Source organism: Terrapene carolina, unplaced genomic scaffold, assembly GCF_002925995.2.
Source record: "Terrapene carolina triunguis isolate 2854851 unplaced genomic scaffold, T_m_triunguis-2.0 Scaffold192, whole genome shotgun sequence".
NCBI lineage: Eukaryota > Metazoa > Chordata > Testudines > Emydidae > Terrapene > Terrapene triunguis.
The window spans coordinates 21,560,307-21,578,712 of NW_020664543.1; the positions used below are offsets into that span (position 1 = coordinate 21,560,307).

The following is an 18,406-nucleotide window of genomic DNA, read 5'->3' on the forward strand; positions in this document are numbered from 1 at the left end:
TCGCTCAAACGAGCCTTGCCTGAGACCTCTAGTAGGAAAGACACAGGCAGGCGATGGCCCGTTTCTGAAGGGATCCTGAATCAAGGCTCCTCAGGAGCTAAGTGAGGCCTTTCCAAGGCTATAGAGAGGGCAAGGACTAATATCCACAAAGACTGGATGCTACAGGAATTTGCTCTTTTGGCTTTAAACCCCAGCCCACCTTTTTTTGGTACACAAGAAAATCTGGGAGGAGGCCAAGGTGAGACCAGCCTGCTCCTCGGACCATGCCTGCTCAGCTCTGGACCAGACCGCTCTGAAGGAGGTGAGGACATGGATTCTAGCTGCTGTTTACTAATAGCTATCCTGAAATTCAGGATAATGAGGCCTAACAACTGCTCTGAGCTTCTCCATACAGAAGTAGGGGCACTCACGCAAGCTCTATTATTTTATCAATTTCTTTTCAGCCTGTTGCTTTGACAGAGGCAGAGATGCTGACAGAGTTGATTTAGGAGCTGCGGCCAGCATTTAGTTCCAGGCTACCCAACGGGGAAGGTATGAGGGCAGTGGTACCTGTAGAGCTGGGGAAGGACGTCCTGTGTTTATCCACAGAACTGGTAGATGCAGGCAACAGCGGTGCAAGCACCCCCACCCCACTGCCTTCCCACAAGCTGCCTCAACCCTGGCTTGGGCGAGAGGGGAGTTCAGCGCTGTGGCTCATTCACTCCCGGCCTTCTTCTGGGACCTCAACAAGGGGCCCATCTGACTGGATGTGGACTTGTGTCCACAAGGCAGTGGACTTGGCCAGTTAACCGACGCACACCCAACTATCCCTTGAAGTCAAGGCTCCCATTCTCAAAGGGCATCAGACCAGGCCCTTCGCCTCCTCCCTAGCTGCTGGTATGTTTGCATGCTGTGAAGAAGGGACTGGAAAGGTTTTTGATCTGGGCTGAGGCCAGGCCTGTGACTCAGAGAGGACATGGATAATTTGGATTACAGGCTCCAGAGTTAGGGTCCGATCACTGCCTGCACTTACCGCTCCATGCAGCGCTTACTGCCCTGATCAGCTATCACAGCAGGAAGCCCTCTGGCTAGGGGTGTTGGGGTGTGAAGGTGAGCTGTGCAGTCTGGCTGGACCCCAGGATCTGGTTCTAAGCTCCAGTGGAAAAATACCTTTTTTCCTTCTGCATCTTGAACAGTGCTGAGCACAACATCTGCTCACCACCATCATTAACAACAGGCCATATCCCTATGTGTGTCCCCGGAATTATCAAGCCCTCATGTTTCAGTGTAACCCTTTTTCACCCAGGTGCAGAAGTTGAAAGACAAATACCAACAAGAGAACCACATTCAGAAAAACCCTGCCTGGAGAAATTACAAGCAGGAGAAAACAACTTTTTGGAGGAAACATAGCACAGGGCATACCACTCAATAAGGAGAGGGAAGCCCATTGCGGTCAGAACTATTAGATCGATTCTCAATTGGAGAACTTCATTATTAATGCAGAGTGCGTCGTTAACGATCGGTATCCATTTTCTTTACTTGAATCCAGAGCTGTAATGAGTTATTATACACAGCCTCTACACAGAGATCATTGCCCAATATAAGCTCACCACCTGCTTGATGGCTTTCTACACAGGATGTGTAACAGATTTCATACCTCGCTTGCTACGTAGCTTTGCACTAAACTTTTCCAAGTCCCTTCTTCACAGCCTGCCCACTTGCCAGCCACTAAGGAGAAAAATTCTAAAACTGGTTTGGAGCCTTTCCATTAACCTCAGTGAGCTCTGGATCACCTCCCAAGGTGCTTTTGGATCAGTGTATCAAATAAAGCTCTGGCCAGCAGGGTGGCTTCTGCCCCTGAATCTCATCCTCAGATTGTTCTCCTTTGGGAAACATAAATTTCACAGGAGCCTATTTGCACAATTTGTTTCTTTTTGATTTAACTCTTAGAAATCATCTGCATAATTCTATACTAGGAAACCTAACAGACCCCACTGTGTTTATGGCATCTACGTCTGAACAAGAGCTGTAACTAACTACATTTAAAAGAAACAGGTTTTCAAAGCTGAACCATATCCAAGACTTAGATGATGCAGCTGGATATGAAAAGCGGCAGGCTAATTTTGTGAGCTGTAGTGGCCCTGGCTGAGATGGAAAGCACTGTGCCCCCTTACAGCATGCCTATAAAGAACATCTTTTGGGGAAGAAGTCACATGTCTCACGCCATCAGTTCAGGAAGCCTGACTCCGTTCAGTATGAAATCTAGGAGAGGTGAGGTCCCTGGGGCAGTCTAACTCTCTGCAAGCTGTCAGCATCCAGTCTCTCAGCTAAACAAAAGGAAGATGTAGCTACTGGGCCAAACTCATCCCTGCTGTAACAGTACAGAAGTCTACGGAGTTGTCTCAGCAGTGTCTCAGCAGACCCCAAAAGGTGAAGAAGTGGGCATTAATTGTGTGCCCAGCCCAAGAGGCACAGGGGCTGATTTTCAGAGGTGCTGAGCACGTGTAATTCCCAGCGAATTAATTGGGAGTTAGGACCTACGAGGGCTGGTGCGCCAGGGGTAGAACCAGGAACCTCCAGGGCTAAAAGCAGAAGCTACTGCAGCTTGAGCTACAGCCCTCTAGCAGGGACTATACCAGACTTCTAACCTCCGTGGATCTGGCACAGAGTGGGGACCGCGTAACACACAGTGGACTACAGACCTATGCATCTGAAGGCAGAATTGGCCTTCCCATTAATGCTCTGTTCTCCTCAGTCATGTAGTGTAGGTTCTAACTCAGAGGCCTTCGCATTGCAGCTTCTAGAAGAGCCAATTCCCACTGCCCTAGTCCTAACCCCTTGTCAACTAAAACTAAGTAATAGCCAAACAGAGCCCTCTGTTATTCAAGAGCTTGCTTCTCGGCTGTCATTAGCCCTCATGCCTCCACCCGAGAGCGTTTTCTCTTTACGTCCTCTGAGCCATCACCCATTTATCACTCCCCACTTACCGGCAAGGATCTGGAAGATTCCAGTAATGTAAAACCGTCCCCCCTTGGTGAGCGTAAACAGCTGGCAAAAGAACAGGAACAAAGACAGCACGCTGAAGATAATGGAGAGGATCATCATAGCTTGGACAGACTGCAGCCACTCTGGGGAAAAGAGAAACACACAGTCAGGGCAACATCATTACAGCTGAGATTTCTCTGCATAGACCGCTGCTGCTTCTACTAGAAAGCCTGATTCTGATACCATTAAAGTCAACGGACATCTTCCCATGGACTTCAGTGTGTTCTGGATCCGGCTCATAGGCTCTTGCTGTGCACATGTAACCTCTTGTGGATCCATAGGAATGAGACTACTTGCCTCCATTCATGCATAGCAGGGAACAATCCTGCAAGGCCACAGAGAAGGGCTGGACAGGCGAGGTCTTTTTCCATCTCCACCATTTGCCATTCACTGGAGAACATATATCCTTCCCTTATCAGATCCCAGGTCATCACAAGCAACCCCTGCAGAAGCCAATCCCAGTTACACAAGGAAGAATGGCCCCGGGATTTCTAAGGGCTAGCCAGCTTGGACAAATCATGGTGTGGTCCAAGTGTGGTCACACAAAGCACAGTATGATCTCAGTACTGCTCCTGGGTACCTACCCAAGGGCTGGCATGGGGGTACAATATGGTCCCAGGGCTAGCCCTGGGTACAGTCCTACCCTAGTGTTGACATGTGAGGCAGCCAGGAGATCACGCTTTAGCAATTACTCTTGTCTATATTTGCTCAGCATTAAGAATGAGATTTTCAAAGCTGCCTAAAATGTTTTAGATACCCAATTCCTATTTCCTTAAAGTGAACGGGAATTGGGCAACACAGTCCATTAGGCAGCCCTTTAAGTCCCACTTTCAATGGATTATTTTCTCAGTTGCAACCTGTTTGGAGCATCTTGTACTACACTGTCAGCAACACCCAGTGGTCCTTCCCATTTCAGGATAAAACAGGGTGTTACGTGTAACACTAGGATCCTGGAACACGTCACCAAACCAGTGGGCAAGGCTGTTCATTTGTAACTTGAGGAACATTCATATTAGTGGGCCCACAGGGGCTCAGAGCCTGATCCAAAACCCACAAGAGTCAATTGAAATATTCTCATTGACTTCAGTAAGCTTTCGATCAGGCCCTGAAGAGAAACATAAAAGCCATGCTTAAACAAGGAAGACAGTGAACTGGCTAGCTCCTAGGGAATATAAATAGACAGCTGATATAAATGCTCCCTCTTACACCCTTATGGAACTAAGCCCTTAGGAAAAACACTTTATTGTAGCTAAGTTTGGCGACTAGTAAAGAGGAGATTAGTCAGACCAGCCCCTCCATGAGTCACTGCCCAGCTATTTCCATTGTTCGTGGGTGTGTAACTCCCCTTGGAAAACAAAACAAATGCTACAGCAATGACCCAAAATACTGCAACTAGATAATTTTTTCACTTCAGAGCTCAGAGAGCCAGTAATCTGTAGTGCTTGGGACCATTACAATGTCATTGTAATAAACACTGTAGTAGTGGCTTTTTAAATAAAACTTGACATCAAAAACCCCAATATTATCCTGAGATCTCAAAGCATTTCAAGTTAATCAATCATGTACAATAAGCAAGGATTATTATCCTCATTTTACTGAGGGGGAAATTGAAGCACAGAGCAAGGACGTGACTTGCTCAAAGCCATGTACAAAAAAAATAAGCGGCAGACCCAGAAACATAACCCACGGAGCCAGCTCCTCAGCTGGTGTGAACAGATGTAGCACCACTGACTTTAATTCACACCAACTGAAGATGTGGCCAAAGTCTCTTGAATCCCAAACTTGTGCTCTTCCCCTGCACTACAGAATACTGCTTGCACCCTAGGTTTTAAGCGGTGTCCCAGTTTCAGTTCATGTGAACGGGTTAAAGACAGCCAGCCATTATTAAATCTCCACCCTGCCTGGCTATTTGTTTAGCGACATGACAACCAATGACTCGTCTGTGTCCAGCTGCCTCCACGCCACTCTATTAAAGCATTATGCAATGGAAAGAAGGTATTTTAGAACACACAGGTCAACTGCTACACTCAGTGACACGGATGTTACTCCCACTGAAGTCCATGGGAGCTCCACCTGTGGAACTGAGAGCAGAACTTCAACCAGAACTCTAATTGTAATACAGGCCTGCATCATCCCACTGGAGACAGCTGTGGAAGAGTCCTACAGAATTTAACAGAAAATGATCACTTCACTATAGATTTCTTTGTGACAGCCTATGGAATAAAAGAAAATACTGAAGGACAATGCATACTACTCGGATTCGGTTTAATTCCATACATTTTTAGAGGAATTTTCATAGAGCTCTATTACATTTCTATAGTCCTGGTAGTTTCACTCCTTTGGGATTTTTTCCCCCCTCAGGGCTCTTTTAAAGCTTACACACGTCATAAGAACAGTTGGGTTAGCCCCAGCGTCAACACCCAGTGCCAACTCCTTTAAGTTTATCCTGCCTCCGTAAAGTTCCATGCAGTGGGCCACATTCGGGTCTCGATCACACAGGCGAAATGAAGTCAACAGGAGCGGCTCCCATGCATTTCAAAGCACAGTTTGCCCCACTATTCTATTGTGCTTCCTGTCCCAAAGCACTATGCAGAGTTGCTCTGAGCTATTTAAAAAAAGCTGCTGTATTTTATTCCAGAGGTGGCTGCATCTCGGTGGTGAGCAGGCATTCCATTATACAGCCGTTTCTAATGATATTTGCCATCGCTTAGGATGCAAGGGTTATCACCACTGTAAGCAAGTAGAGTCTCAATGATCACTTTATGTTTTAAATGCCATGCACATGAAACGTTCTGAACAGCTAGTCAATCTCAAGTCCCCTGTTAGGTCAACAAAACCACAAACTGTGCACTTTCCTTCAGACCTTTTGCCACTCGACAGCTTCTGGAATGTAGCCGTGTTATCAGCGAGATAAGAGCTGTTGAAGTGCCGCTAATGTAATCAAATAATAAATCAGGCGGTGTCTACACTTAAAACACTACAGCGGCAGGGCTGCAGGGTAGACACTCACTACAGCTACAGGAGGGGTTTTCCCCTCGCTGTAGTTAATCCACATCACCAGAGAGGCGGTAGCTAGGGTCAACAGAAGAATTCTTCCTTTGATCTAGTGCTGTCTATGCCAGGGGTTAGGACAGCTTCACTCCAGGAGTGGATTTTTCACACCCCTGAGAGAGGGAGAGACATGGTGATGTAAGTTTTCAGTGCAGACCGGCTCAAATCATTGAACTCCTTGAAACTCAGCCACAGAGAACTGGCTATCGGGAGGAGCGATACAGCAGCTGCATCTTCAGCACATCAGCTAACAGCCAATGCTGTTAGGAAAAAGCAGTATGGTTTGTCTATTCCCAGGGGAATATCAATGGAGAAGGGGTGGGGAAGTCACAGGGATGACAACAGTAACAACCTTTCTCCTTGTTTTCTCACTGCCACATGAGCCTTAAAACTATCAAATAAGGAGAGATGGTTCAGTACACCAGCTGGCTGATTAAAAGCCTGGTGGATTTTGCTCTTAATCTAGAATCTGAGTCAAAGCCCAATGATGATGATGCCGCCAACTGGAACCTTTCCTGATTTCAGTGGGCTCTGGATCAGGCCCCTAAATCCTTTCCCTTTGGCAGTGGTTAGTTTACAAGAGGGCCTTCCAGAGAGAAAATAGTTCTGCTGAGTTAGAGGGTGAGGACCCCTTGAACCACATCCCTCTTTTTGGTTCTGCCACCTGAAGGCTTTATACTAAATGGGCACATTCCCATGGTAATAGCAATCCACTTCATGGGGATACACAGGCAGCAACTGAAAGCAGCAAGAAAAGCCACCGGTAAGTAATAGCCATGGGGCGTAGTAGACAGTGCTCTTGACTGAGACTCAGGAAGCCTGGGTTCTAGTCTGCGGCTGTACTCAAAACCTGCCGTTTGATGCGGGTTCTTGGCCTCCTCTGTAAAATGGGCACAAGGACACTTGCCCAAGGTAGTAAAGTGCTTTGAAATCAACAGATAAAGGCTAGTATTTTTAATGGAGGCAGGTGCCCAAGTCTCAGTGAGAGTTTCAACTTAACTATCTTAGTTTCTTTTGAATATCCCAACCTCCAAGTACAGAGTGCTGCTGTCCAATCACTGCCCCTGGAATTACGTTAATTCTCCTGATTTAATATTATACCCTACAGATGTGTATTTTTCAAGTATAAAAAAATAAACTTCCAATGGAGAGATCTGGGGCTAATGGAATCTGCTATCGGCTCCTCAGAATCACGTCATCTCAAAGGGTTACAAACAGTTGTTTGTGGCTTCCACAGTGGATCGAGGGGCTTAATCTGAATGTAGGTAAGCATCTATCCACCCAAGTGTTCGCATCCTTATTTCCAGGATGAGATGGAAGGAAATACACAGGGGATGGGAGGGGGTGGGGCAGCAGAGAAGATAGCGCACCTTGTGCCAGGTTGTTTTTAGAGCCCCCTTTCTAACACTCATTAAGTGAATGGCTTTTGGGAAAGGTTGGAGTTATTTGAAGAGCTGCCACTGAAATTCTACTTAGGATCTGCAAATCCATCCATATTCATCCGGCTTCTCACACCCTCACCAGCAATGAAGATTCTGCATTTAGAAATGTGCAGTTTTGCAGACGACACTTGCTGTAGTGTAGACTCCCGTTCAGTCTGCTAGAGAAAGGAAGGGTTGTCCTGTGGTTAGGACACTAGCCTCTGACTTGGAAGACCTGGGTTTGATTCTCTGCTCTGCTACCTGTGTGATCTTGGGTAAGCCATGTTCTATGCCTCAGTTTCCCCACATATAAAGTGGGGGGTAATAACTCTTCCCTACATGAAACACTGTAGACATGTCAGGCAGTTTAGTGATGGTAACCACAGAGAGCTATGAGTCCTGCTGGGGTAACAGCAGTGAAAGCGTAGTGAGCAGGTATAATGAGACAACACAGGATCTGTGCCATTCACTTAACTATCATTTACCATTTGGCAGAATGAGCACAGACCAAGTGGGAAAGGCTACCACTCAGGTTTGTGAATGATGACGCAAGGTGCAGCAGAAGCCACCACCCAGGAAGCTGATATGCTGTGAAAAATGGTTATTGTGGTGCCATTTTCCTGACCTTAATTTTAATTCCACAGTAAATTACAAGTGAAAAGAATCTTGACGTAGATTCGAACAACCTGCCTGGTTAATCTGCATAGTATTAAGTCCAGCATGTCATGCAAAATGGTGACATGCACAGAACATACCAATGGGCTGGAGTCTGCAGCTTAAAATGATATTTTGTATGCATGGGGCATCTTTCCTCCTGAAGGATCTCAAAGCCCAACCTGTATACAAATGGCACCCCAAAAATGCAGCCACCTCTTGGGAGGAAGGCATCAGCCAAGCACACAGCCATAGCACACAACATGCATACACAAAACTAAGGGGAAGGAAAGCCAAGAATGTTAGGGCAACATGCTATGTTTTAAGGGCCACAGGCTGGAAAAGGTCAGCGGGGTTCATTAAAAACAAGCCTCTACTTTTTGAGCTAACGGGCTAAGCCTGTTAGTGGGAGAGACTCCCCCCACCCCACATACTCTACAAGTGGGTTGCAGAGGCAGGATCTTGCTTTTCAAGCACGGATCAAGAATGTGAACTTCAGCAGACACGCTGAGTTCAAAGAGGATGAACACCCCATCGCTGTCGACCTTCCAGCGGCGCAGCTGTAAGGTCTGTAGTGTCGATATAGCCTTAGTAATAGCTAGAAAATACACACGAGGGTGGGCATCTGAATGAAAGAATCTTCTTGCAGTTGTGGTAATCTAGGACTCCCACCCATGTCCCCCAGCTCAATCCAGATACAGTTCATTCATGGCTGGTTTGTTTGATACCAAACACCCTCTAGCCAAGAGTACCAGGCAACATCTACACCAATCCCGGGGCGTGGCTGCAACCTGTCGACGTACCCAAGCTAGCTTAAATCTTGCTAGCTTGGAGCAGTGAAGCCGCTGCTTGGGCTTCAATACAGCTTAGCCACCTGAGTGATTACCCAGGGTTCCAGGCAGACCAGCACAACCCGCACAGAAGCCCACGTTGCTGCAGCTTCACTGCTATTGGTACCTGAGCTAGTGCTATTAAAGCCAGCCAGGGGTTGTCTACGTAAACTGCAATCACACCCCACGATTGCAGTGCAGACATACCCTAAACTTGTAAAGCAGCCAGCGATTTAGTGGGGTTGCTAATCCACCTGCATATTTTCCTATGAAAAGGCTGGCACCATAAATATGGTAACTTGCCCTCTGCTTTGTTCCCAACCCCCCCTCATCCCTGCAGCAATCAGAGAGGTTTGTGTTAGCCTCCCACTGATGCCTCTCCGAGCGGCCTGTGTAAGGAATCTCAGACCGATGTTTCAGTGCTGATCCCGTGGGTGGCAAGCGCCAGTTTTGTTTCGTGCCATTCCAATGAGGCTGTCAGGTATAGCATGGTACAAGTGCTCCTGACAGATCTCTGACTCACACTGTGGCTGGACAGACTCCCAGCAAAGACAGGTAAAGAGCACACTGGAGAGCAACAGGAGCCTGGAATTAAACAATTATAAAACTCCACTTTGTCAGCAGGAGAGGAGAAGAGAGAATTGTTCTCTTTAAATGAAAGAATGAAGAAAATGCAGCCAGGCTCCCTTTCATGCCTGCCTCCTCTCCTTTACGGACTGGTAAATATAAAGGAGCCCGGAGGAGCTTTGCAAGATTCCTGACCAATAAGGGCACTAAGCATTACATATAGGAGCTTTCCAGTGAGGCTGTATCAGCCCATGCACATACCTTACTGCTGCCCTGACTTCTATGTCCAATCCCTTTGTGTATGGGGGAGGCAAACATCCCAGGGAGTGCAGTTTGAGATCACGGACATTCCTGAGCTCTCCTCACCCATCTCCCTGTGCAGAAGAGCAACCCTAACCACTCCCTATGGCCATCCAAGAACGCTCACTTTGTAGCACCTCGTACCAGGAGATGTGGGGTGGGGTGGTCCTGCATAGAGCATGCTGCCCTAGAAGTCAGGAGACCTGGATTCTGTTCCCAGCTCTGCAACAACTCACCCCTTTCTGTGCTTAGGTTTCCACTCCCCACTCTGTCTGCCTTGTTTAGAGGGGAAGTTATACCAGAGTGGCCCTCTTATTCCAGCATAAGGGTGGCTTAAACCAAAGTACAGAACTGGACTGGGACTCAGGAGATCAGTTAAATTCCTGGCTCAGCAACTGGCCCACTGGGTGACCTTGGGCACATCACTTCACTTCTGTGCCTCAGTTTCTCCCATTGCAAATGAAAATAACGATTCTGAGATCTGCTGCTAAGAGCCAGGTATTATTATTATGCCCCTTCCCAAGCAACATAAGCTAAACTGAAAAGAGTCTCTCTTATACTAGAATCAGATGGTCCACAGGGTGTGCGTGTGCAGGGGGGGGTGGTATACTGGTATAACTTTCAGTTTAAATTAACACTTAGGTTATACAAAACCAAAACATTTCCCCACATAGACAAGGCCTTAGACTAAACTCTTCACAGCAGGCACGGCTGTGCACTATTGTGTGTGTACATCACCTAGCACAATGGGGGCAGAGATCTTGGGTGAAGTCCTAGGTGTAACTCTACTGCAGATACCACCACCACTCTGCTGGGGAGACTGGTATGCACACCTAGCAGTGCTCTCCCTGAGACATTTGATCACTTAAACCCACTATCCACAGATGCTGTTTAACAATGATCCCCGTTCTCAGTGTTGCCACATTTCTTGCAAGAAATGTTTTTGCCTATTGTTGCATTTACTGTTCCATTAGACTAGTCTGGGCTTCTGTTCAATAGGCATTAGCTTAGTACACTATGGCAGGCATATGGAAAACAGAACGGAAACCTAAGGAAATCAATCCCATGGACTAAAGTATGTTCCCATGACAATATATCATACTTTGCCATCAAGGATGCAGAAGATGAATGAACTGAGCTTCACAACCCCTCTGTAAGGCAAGTTATCACCACCATTTTACATCTGGGGAAACTGAGGCACGGAGCAGCTAAGGCTAATGGTCAGGATTTTCAGAACAAGTGAGAGATTATTTATGTTGCAGTAGAGGTGAGGACCCGCCCCCGGTCACAGACCAGGCTCCCACTGTCCTAGGTGCTGTAGAAACACAGCAAAATGTAGTCACACAACTCCCCTCAAAATTAATGGGAGTCGTGTATCTAAATGCCCAACTTGGCTTGGAAAATTCCAGACAGTATTTTGGACACCAAAAGATAGTCACCCACAGCCAGATATTTAAAGGCATTTAGGTGCCTAAAGATGCAGATAAGCATGTAGTGGGAATTGGGTACCTAACTACAGACCTCTTAGTCCCCTCCCAGGGCTTCCTCTTTTGCTCCATCTCCTTCCTTCTAGCTGTGGATCATTCTCCCACTGTGATCTCTTTTCTTTGCCTCTCTCATCCCTCCTCTTTGCCTTTCCCTCCAGCCCACACTGAAAAAGGGCCTTGTCCAGAAGGCTATGTAACTTTCTAGAGCTTTAGACTCATATACAAGTGCACTGCATAAACAGGGCTGTGAAAGACACAGCATGCCTTCCCACTCTGCAATAAGATGCCATTCAGGGCTTCGGAAAGCAGCAGTTCATTGCTACCATTGCTAGCTAGATTGCACCTCCCCCCCAGGGGAAAAAAAATGGGATTTCCCTGTTACTCTTCAGAAATCCTCTCAATTCACGATATGCAGTGGCCAGATCTCTGTGGTTTGGCTGCACACTAACTCATCCATTTGAACCCTGAAAGTTGACATCTAGATATTAAAGTGCCCTGCTGGGACTGGAAAACTAGAGGCATCAAGGAAAAAGCTAAGCATCTTCTCACTACCAGCTTCATGATGTCTCAACTAGCTTCTCTGGAAATCCCTCGGGTTCAGGCTCGTATCTGTGGCTGGGTTTTGGCACACGTGGTATTTCCTGAGAGCAGCCAGGATGGAAATGCAATACGCCCTGGGGAGCCCCCTGCCAGGCAGAGCAACTGAATCCCTAGTGAGACGTGCCAAGGTATGAGGGAGACATTTGTCATTTCCTCTCTATCACCCACCATCATCCCAACAACAGTAGTCGGGGGAAATCCTGCTGCTGTACAGAGAGGGGAAAAATCTGGAGAGGGGTCCTATTGGGGGACAGGTTGTCTGCACCCGCTGTACACCATGCAACTCAGGTCCAAGTAGGCTCCCTTTGCCTGCAATGCAGTTTGTGGGCCTGCCTGGGCTCATGGATCTGCTGCCATGCAGGTCCACCAGCCACTGATTTCCCTGGAGCAGCAAGAGCTACTGCAGCCTCATAGCTGCTGTAGCAACCTGAGAGAGACAGACAGAGACAGAGACCAGGGGTGGGGTGGGGTCTTGCAGAAGGATGATCTATGGTTAAGACACTAGACTGAGAATCAGGAGATCTGGGACCTGATTCTGCTCTCAGTTACTCTGGTGATTTGCAGAGAAGCTAGCTGAGATGTCACTTCAACTTCAGTGGAGTTATTCGTGCTTTACTCCAGTGCACGTGTGGAGAGAAACAAGTCCCTGGGTTCTATTCCCAGCTCTGCCTAGGACCTGCTGGGTGACCATGAGCAAGTCACTTAATCTCTCTGTGCATTGTTTTTGGTCATCTGTAACATGGGTATAATGATGCTTCCCTCAACCACTGGGATGGTTCAAGGATAAATTCATCGCTATTTGCAAGGTGCCTGGGCACAACGGCGATGAATGCCACAGAAATGCTTATAAATAAAAGTTAAGCTCTTTCATTGCCCCTCGCCCTGCTAAGCGCATCTATTCATGCGAAGACAGGATTCAGCCCTCAGAAAGAGATTATGAGAGATGTGCTAGCACATCTTCCTAACTTGAAGCCAATATCAAATACAGTGGTTCACTACGATGCTTCAACTGCTTTGTGCTACTCTGGCAATGCAAACGCAGCCATAATCCACTTCAACAAAGTGGTGCAAAGCCGGTTCAGGCTACTGGTGAATCTGTCCCAGTTATCCCTCATCTGCAGGAAAGTATTGCAACACGCCAATGAATTACATTAGTTCTGCAGCACAAGGAATGACCCACAGAATGTGACATTAGTCACTTCAATCCCAGAAGTCACTGGAACTTGGCTGAAGAGATTATACGTGAACTGCAGCACACTGCAATCTGCCTTAATGACTAATGCAAGGAATCTTCCACCACAGAAAATATTCACCCCTGACTTCACCCCAGGAAACTCCCACTGAGGTCAAAGACAGGGATGACTAAGAGACACCCTTGACACTGCACATTTTATTTTTAGCATGTCACCAGTATCATAAGGAACATCATCCAGCTGAAATCTATTGCCCAGATCTGACAAAGATTTAGGCATGGGATTAGCTTCATGCCTAACCAATTCAAAAAAATATTAAAAGGAGATACTAGCACTACACCCTTTCTCTGAGATTATGTCTACACTGCAGTCATGGGGCATGACTACAGCTCATCTAGACACACGTGAGTTAGCTTTAATCTAACTAGCGCAGGTATGGGTGCAGCATGGCTGCAGCAGCCCAGGCTTCCATGCGGGCTGTACAAACCCGCCTAGAACCCTGGGTAATTACTCAGACAGCTAGTCTGTTCTGCTGTGGCTTCACTGCTCCAGTACCCAAATTTGCCAGATTAGAGCTAGGTCAGATGTAGCTACACAAGTTACAGTCGCACCCCGTGATTGCAGTGTAGACAAACCCTCAGTCCTCCTGCAACAATGTTTGTGGTTTTACAATCACATCTTTTCCCCCAGATACTTTTTTCTTTCGCCTGTTGCTGGGTAAAAGAAACTCAAACAGGGGAAACTGACTAACACGCGATACAGGGGAATGTAGAAAAACTAATTATTCAGTTAACAAATTGAAAGAAGAGGGAGAAAGATACCATGGGCTTCTAATCTCACACAGTTACAGGAACGGCAGGTGTTCGTAATAAAGAGTAGGTAGAAAAAACTTCAAACAAGTGTAGCTTTTAAGCAGACAACATCCCTTTGATATTTTCAGTATAGAACATTGTAAAAATTGGACTGAAAAATAAAATGTTTCTATAGACCACATAACAAGAGTAAGATTTAATATAGCTACATTCTTGACTTTGCCCTATGGGAAGCAATTCAAGAGCTATGGTTGCCTAGGCCTGGTCTACACTAGGACTTTAATTCGGATTTAGCTGCCTTAATCCGAATTAACCCTTCACCCGTCCACACTACAGAGCCAGTTAATTCGAATTAAAGGGCCCTTTAAATCGATTTCTGTACTCCACCTCGACGAACGGAGTAGAGCCTAAATCGATTTTGTTAATTCGAATTAGGGTTAGTGTGGACGCACACCACCGAATTACTGTGTTTAAGTTAATGGGGTAGTGTGGCCGCACACCACCGAATTAATGTGGTTTAAAATCGAATTAAGGTGCTTAGTGTGGCCGCGCACAATCGAATTTATACAACCTGTTTCCCAAATTCGAATTATCTAAATTCGGATTAATCCTGTAGTGTAGACATACCCTTAGAAAGTCTCTGTTAACTCAGCAGCAGCCAGAGCTAAGTACATCCCAGTTTCAGTCAACTGCAGAGGGTGTGACCCAGCACAAGAAAACAGGAAAATGACTACCAAAGAAGTAGCTAACAAAATAGAACTGGCCAGACTAGAAGCAGAAGAAAATGAGAGAAAACATCAGAGACTGCTTGAAATTAAAAAACTCGAGAAAGAAGCTGAAGAGGAGGCCCATAAAAGAGAAGAAAAAGCCAAACAGGAGGCCCATGAAAGAGAAGAGAAAGCCAAACAGGAGGCCCATGAAAGAGAAGAAAAAGCCAAACAGGAGGCCCATAAAAGAGAGATGGAGCTGAAAGAAAAAGAGATGGAACTGGAAGCAGCAAGGACTAGGCAGGATGCATCAGACCATCCTAACAACTCCTCTCCAGGTACCACTTCCCATCCCAGGAAATTCCCCACCTACAAGGCAGGCGATGATACTGAGGCCTTCTTAGAAAATTTTGAAAGGGCCTGCCTTGGATACAGCATCCCTCCACCCCAGTACATGGTAGAGCTGAGACCGCAGCTCAGTGGACCCTTAGCAGAGGTGGCGGCTGAAATGCCTAAGGAACACATGAACAGTTATGAACTTTTTAAAAACAAGGCCAGAATCAGAATGGGGCTAACACCTGAGCATGCCCGTCGGCGGTTCAGAGCCCTAAGGTGGAAACCTGATGTGTCATTTACCCGACATGCCTACCACATTGGAAAAAATTGGGATGCCTGGATATCAGGAGCAAATGTTAAATCTACGGAAGAGTTGCCCTTCCTATTGCAAATGGAGCAGTTTTTAGAGGGTGTTCCTGAGGAACTAGAAAGGTACATCCTAGATGGGAAGCCCAAAACTGTAACCGAGGCGGGGGAGATTGGAGCCAAATGGGTGGAGGTGACAGAAAAGAAAAAAGCTAGTAGCAGTTGGAGCGAATATCAGAAGGGGCAAGCCGAAACAAAACCTTATCACCGGGGACAACCCAAGGCCCCACCCACATCCCAAGGGAAACCCCAGACGCCTTCTCACCCCACCCCACCAGTCTCCACCAACCAACATCGCCCCGGTGATACCTTAGCAGGGCGATGTTTTAAATGTAATGAACTGGGGCATATAAAGGCTCACTGCCCCAAGAACCCCAACCGATTACAGTTCATTACACCCCAGTCACACCAAAGATCCCCAGACCCAGATGCCTCTCTCATACCCTCGGAGCGAAGGGAAACCTTGAGAGTGGGCGGAAAGAAGGTTATCGCTTGGAGGGATACTGGGGCACAAGTGTCAACTATCCACCAATCCCTAGTGGACCCCAAACTCATCAACCCAGAGGCTACAGTGACAATTCAACCCTTCGTGTCACAGTCTGTAACCTTGCCTACAGCCCAGTTGCATGTCCAGTACAAGGGCTGGGCAGGAATGTGGACTTTTGCAGTCTATGACAATTATCCCATCCCCATGCTGCTGGGGGAAGACTCGGCCAACCATGTGAAGCTAGCCAAGAGGGTGGGAATAGTCACCCGCAGCCAGGCTAAGCAAGCTTCCACCCCCATCCCTGTTCCTGAGCCGTCCACCAGGGCCCCGTCTGTGTTACCGGAGACCCAAACACAGGTGGTGGAACCGGATCCCCTGCCAACGACTGCAACAGCCGTAGTGGATCCAATCCCAGAGACCCAGCCAAAGCCAGTCCCGGAACCGGAATTCGCAACGCAACCAGCACCAGAACCATTGCCAGCACTGAGTCCAGCGCTTGCAACCCCGTCTACAACTCCAATGCCAGAGGACACCAGCGAGCCTGAACTGGCGGGAGCAGCAGATAACCTTACCCAAGAGGCTCAGCCAGAGCCTGAGATACCACATAGTGCACCAGCGGATAGCGGTTCACAGTCAATGGAAAAAATCCCAGCCCCTACATCGCTTCCAGAGGGACCAAGCCCCAGTCCACAGTCCAAGGAGGAACTGATGTCTCCAGCATCAAGGGAACAGTTCCAGGCCGAGCAGGAAGCAGATGACAGCCTTCAGAAAGCTTGGGCGGCGGCGCGGAGCACCCCACCGCCTCTCAGCTCTTCTAACCGATCCCGGTTTGTTGTAGAACAAGGACTTTTATACAAGGAGACTCTTTCTGGTGGGCACCAGGAAGACTGGCATCCTCAAAGACAGTTGGTGGTTCCCACTAAGTATCGGGTAAAGCTCTTGAGCTTAGCCCATGATCATCCCAGTGGCCATTCTGGGGTGAACAGAACCAAAGACCGGTTGGGGAAGTCCTTCCACTGGGAGGGAATGGGCAAGGACGTTGCTAATTATGTCCGGTCTTGTGAGGTGTGCCAACGAGTGGGAAAGCCCCAAGACCAGGTTAAAGCCCCTCTCCAGCCACTACCCATAATTGAGGTCCCATTTCAGCGAGTAGCTGTGGATATTCTGGGTCCTTTCCCAAAGAAGACACCCAGAGGAAAGCAGTACGTACTGACTTTCATGGATTTTGCTACCCGATGGCCGGAAGCTGTACCCTTAAGCAACACCAAGACTAAAAGTGTGTGCCAGGCATTAGCAGACATTTTTGCCAGGGTAGGTTGGCCCTCCGACATCCTTACAGATTCGGGAACTAATTTCCTGGCAGGGAACATGAAAAACCTGTGGGAAGCTCATGGGGTGAATCACTTGGTTGCCACCCCTCATCACCATCAAACCAATGGTCTGGTGGAGAGGTTTAATGGAACTTTGGGGGCCATGATACGTAAATTCGTAAATGAACACTCCAATGATTGGGACCTAGTGTTGCAGCAGTTGCTTTTTGCCTACAGGGCTGTACCACATCCCAGTTTAGGGTTTTCACCATTTGAACTTGTGTATGGCCGCGAGGTTAAGGGGCCATTACAGTTGGTGAAGCAGCAATGGGAGGGGTTTACGCCTTCTCCAGGAACTAACATTCTAGACTTTGTAAGCAACCTACAAAACACCCTCCGACACTCTTTAGCCCTTGCTAAAGAAAACCTAAAGGATGCTCAGGAAGAGCAAAAGGCCTGGTATGATAAACATTCCAGAGAACGGTCCTTCAAAGTAGGAGACCAAGTCATGGTCTTAAAGGCGCTCCAGGCCCATAAAACGGAAGCGTCGTGGGAAGGACCATTCACGGTCCAGGAGCGCCTAGGAGCTGTTAACTATCTCATAGCCTCCCCCACCTCCAACATAAAGCCTAAGGTATACCATGTTAATTCTCTTAAGCCCTTTTATTCCAGAGAATTAAACGTTTGCCAGTTTACAGCCCAGGAAACAGATGACGTGGAGTGGCCTGCAGGTGTCTACTACGAAGGAAAAAGGAATGGTGGCGTGGAAGAGGTGAACCTCTCCACGACCCTGGGACGTCTGCAGCGACAGCAGATCAAGGAGCTGTGCACAAGCTTTGCACCGATTTTCTCAGCCACTCCAGGACGGACCGAACGGGCATACCACTCCATTGACACAGGTAATGCTCACCCAATTAGAACCCCACCCTACCGGGAGTCACCTCATGCCCAAACTGCTATACAAAGGGAGATCCAGGACATGCTACAGATGGGTATAATCCGCCCCTCTACCAGTGCATGGGCATCTCCAGTGGTTCTAGTTCCCAAACCAGATGGGGAAATACGCTTTTGCGTGGACTACCGTAAGCTAAATGCTGTAACTCGTCCTGACAACTTCCAAGAATTTGGAAGGGGAGTGGGAAGGGGCGAGGGTCCCTTGCCGGTTCTATCTGTTTTCCCTTTATTCCCCTTAAAACTTTAAACTTCTTACTTATACAACCCTTTCAGCGGACAGGGGGCTGCAGACGGGAGTTTGACAGAG

The 18,406-nt window shown here is 47.6% G+C and overlaps 1 protein-coding gene across 2 annotated transcripts in view; it reads right to left on the reverse strand.

The window, feature by feature from the left end:
- The window catches only part of PMP22 (peripheral myelin protein 22), a 45,007-nt gene that overhangs the window by 5,023 nt on the left and 21,578 nt on the right, over nucleotides 1–18,406 (reverse strand). For both annotated transcript variants that reach the window (XM_024217582.2, XM_024217581.3), the window contains exon 4: nucleotides 2,967–3,107. In XM_024217582.2, coding sequence (XP_024073350.1) covers nucleotides 2,967–3,107 — 141 coding nt within the window. The remainder of the gene's footprint in view (nucleotides 1–2,966; nucleotides 3,108–18,406) is intronic.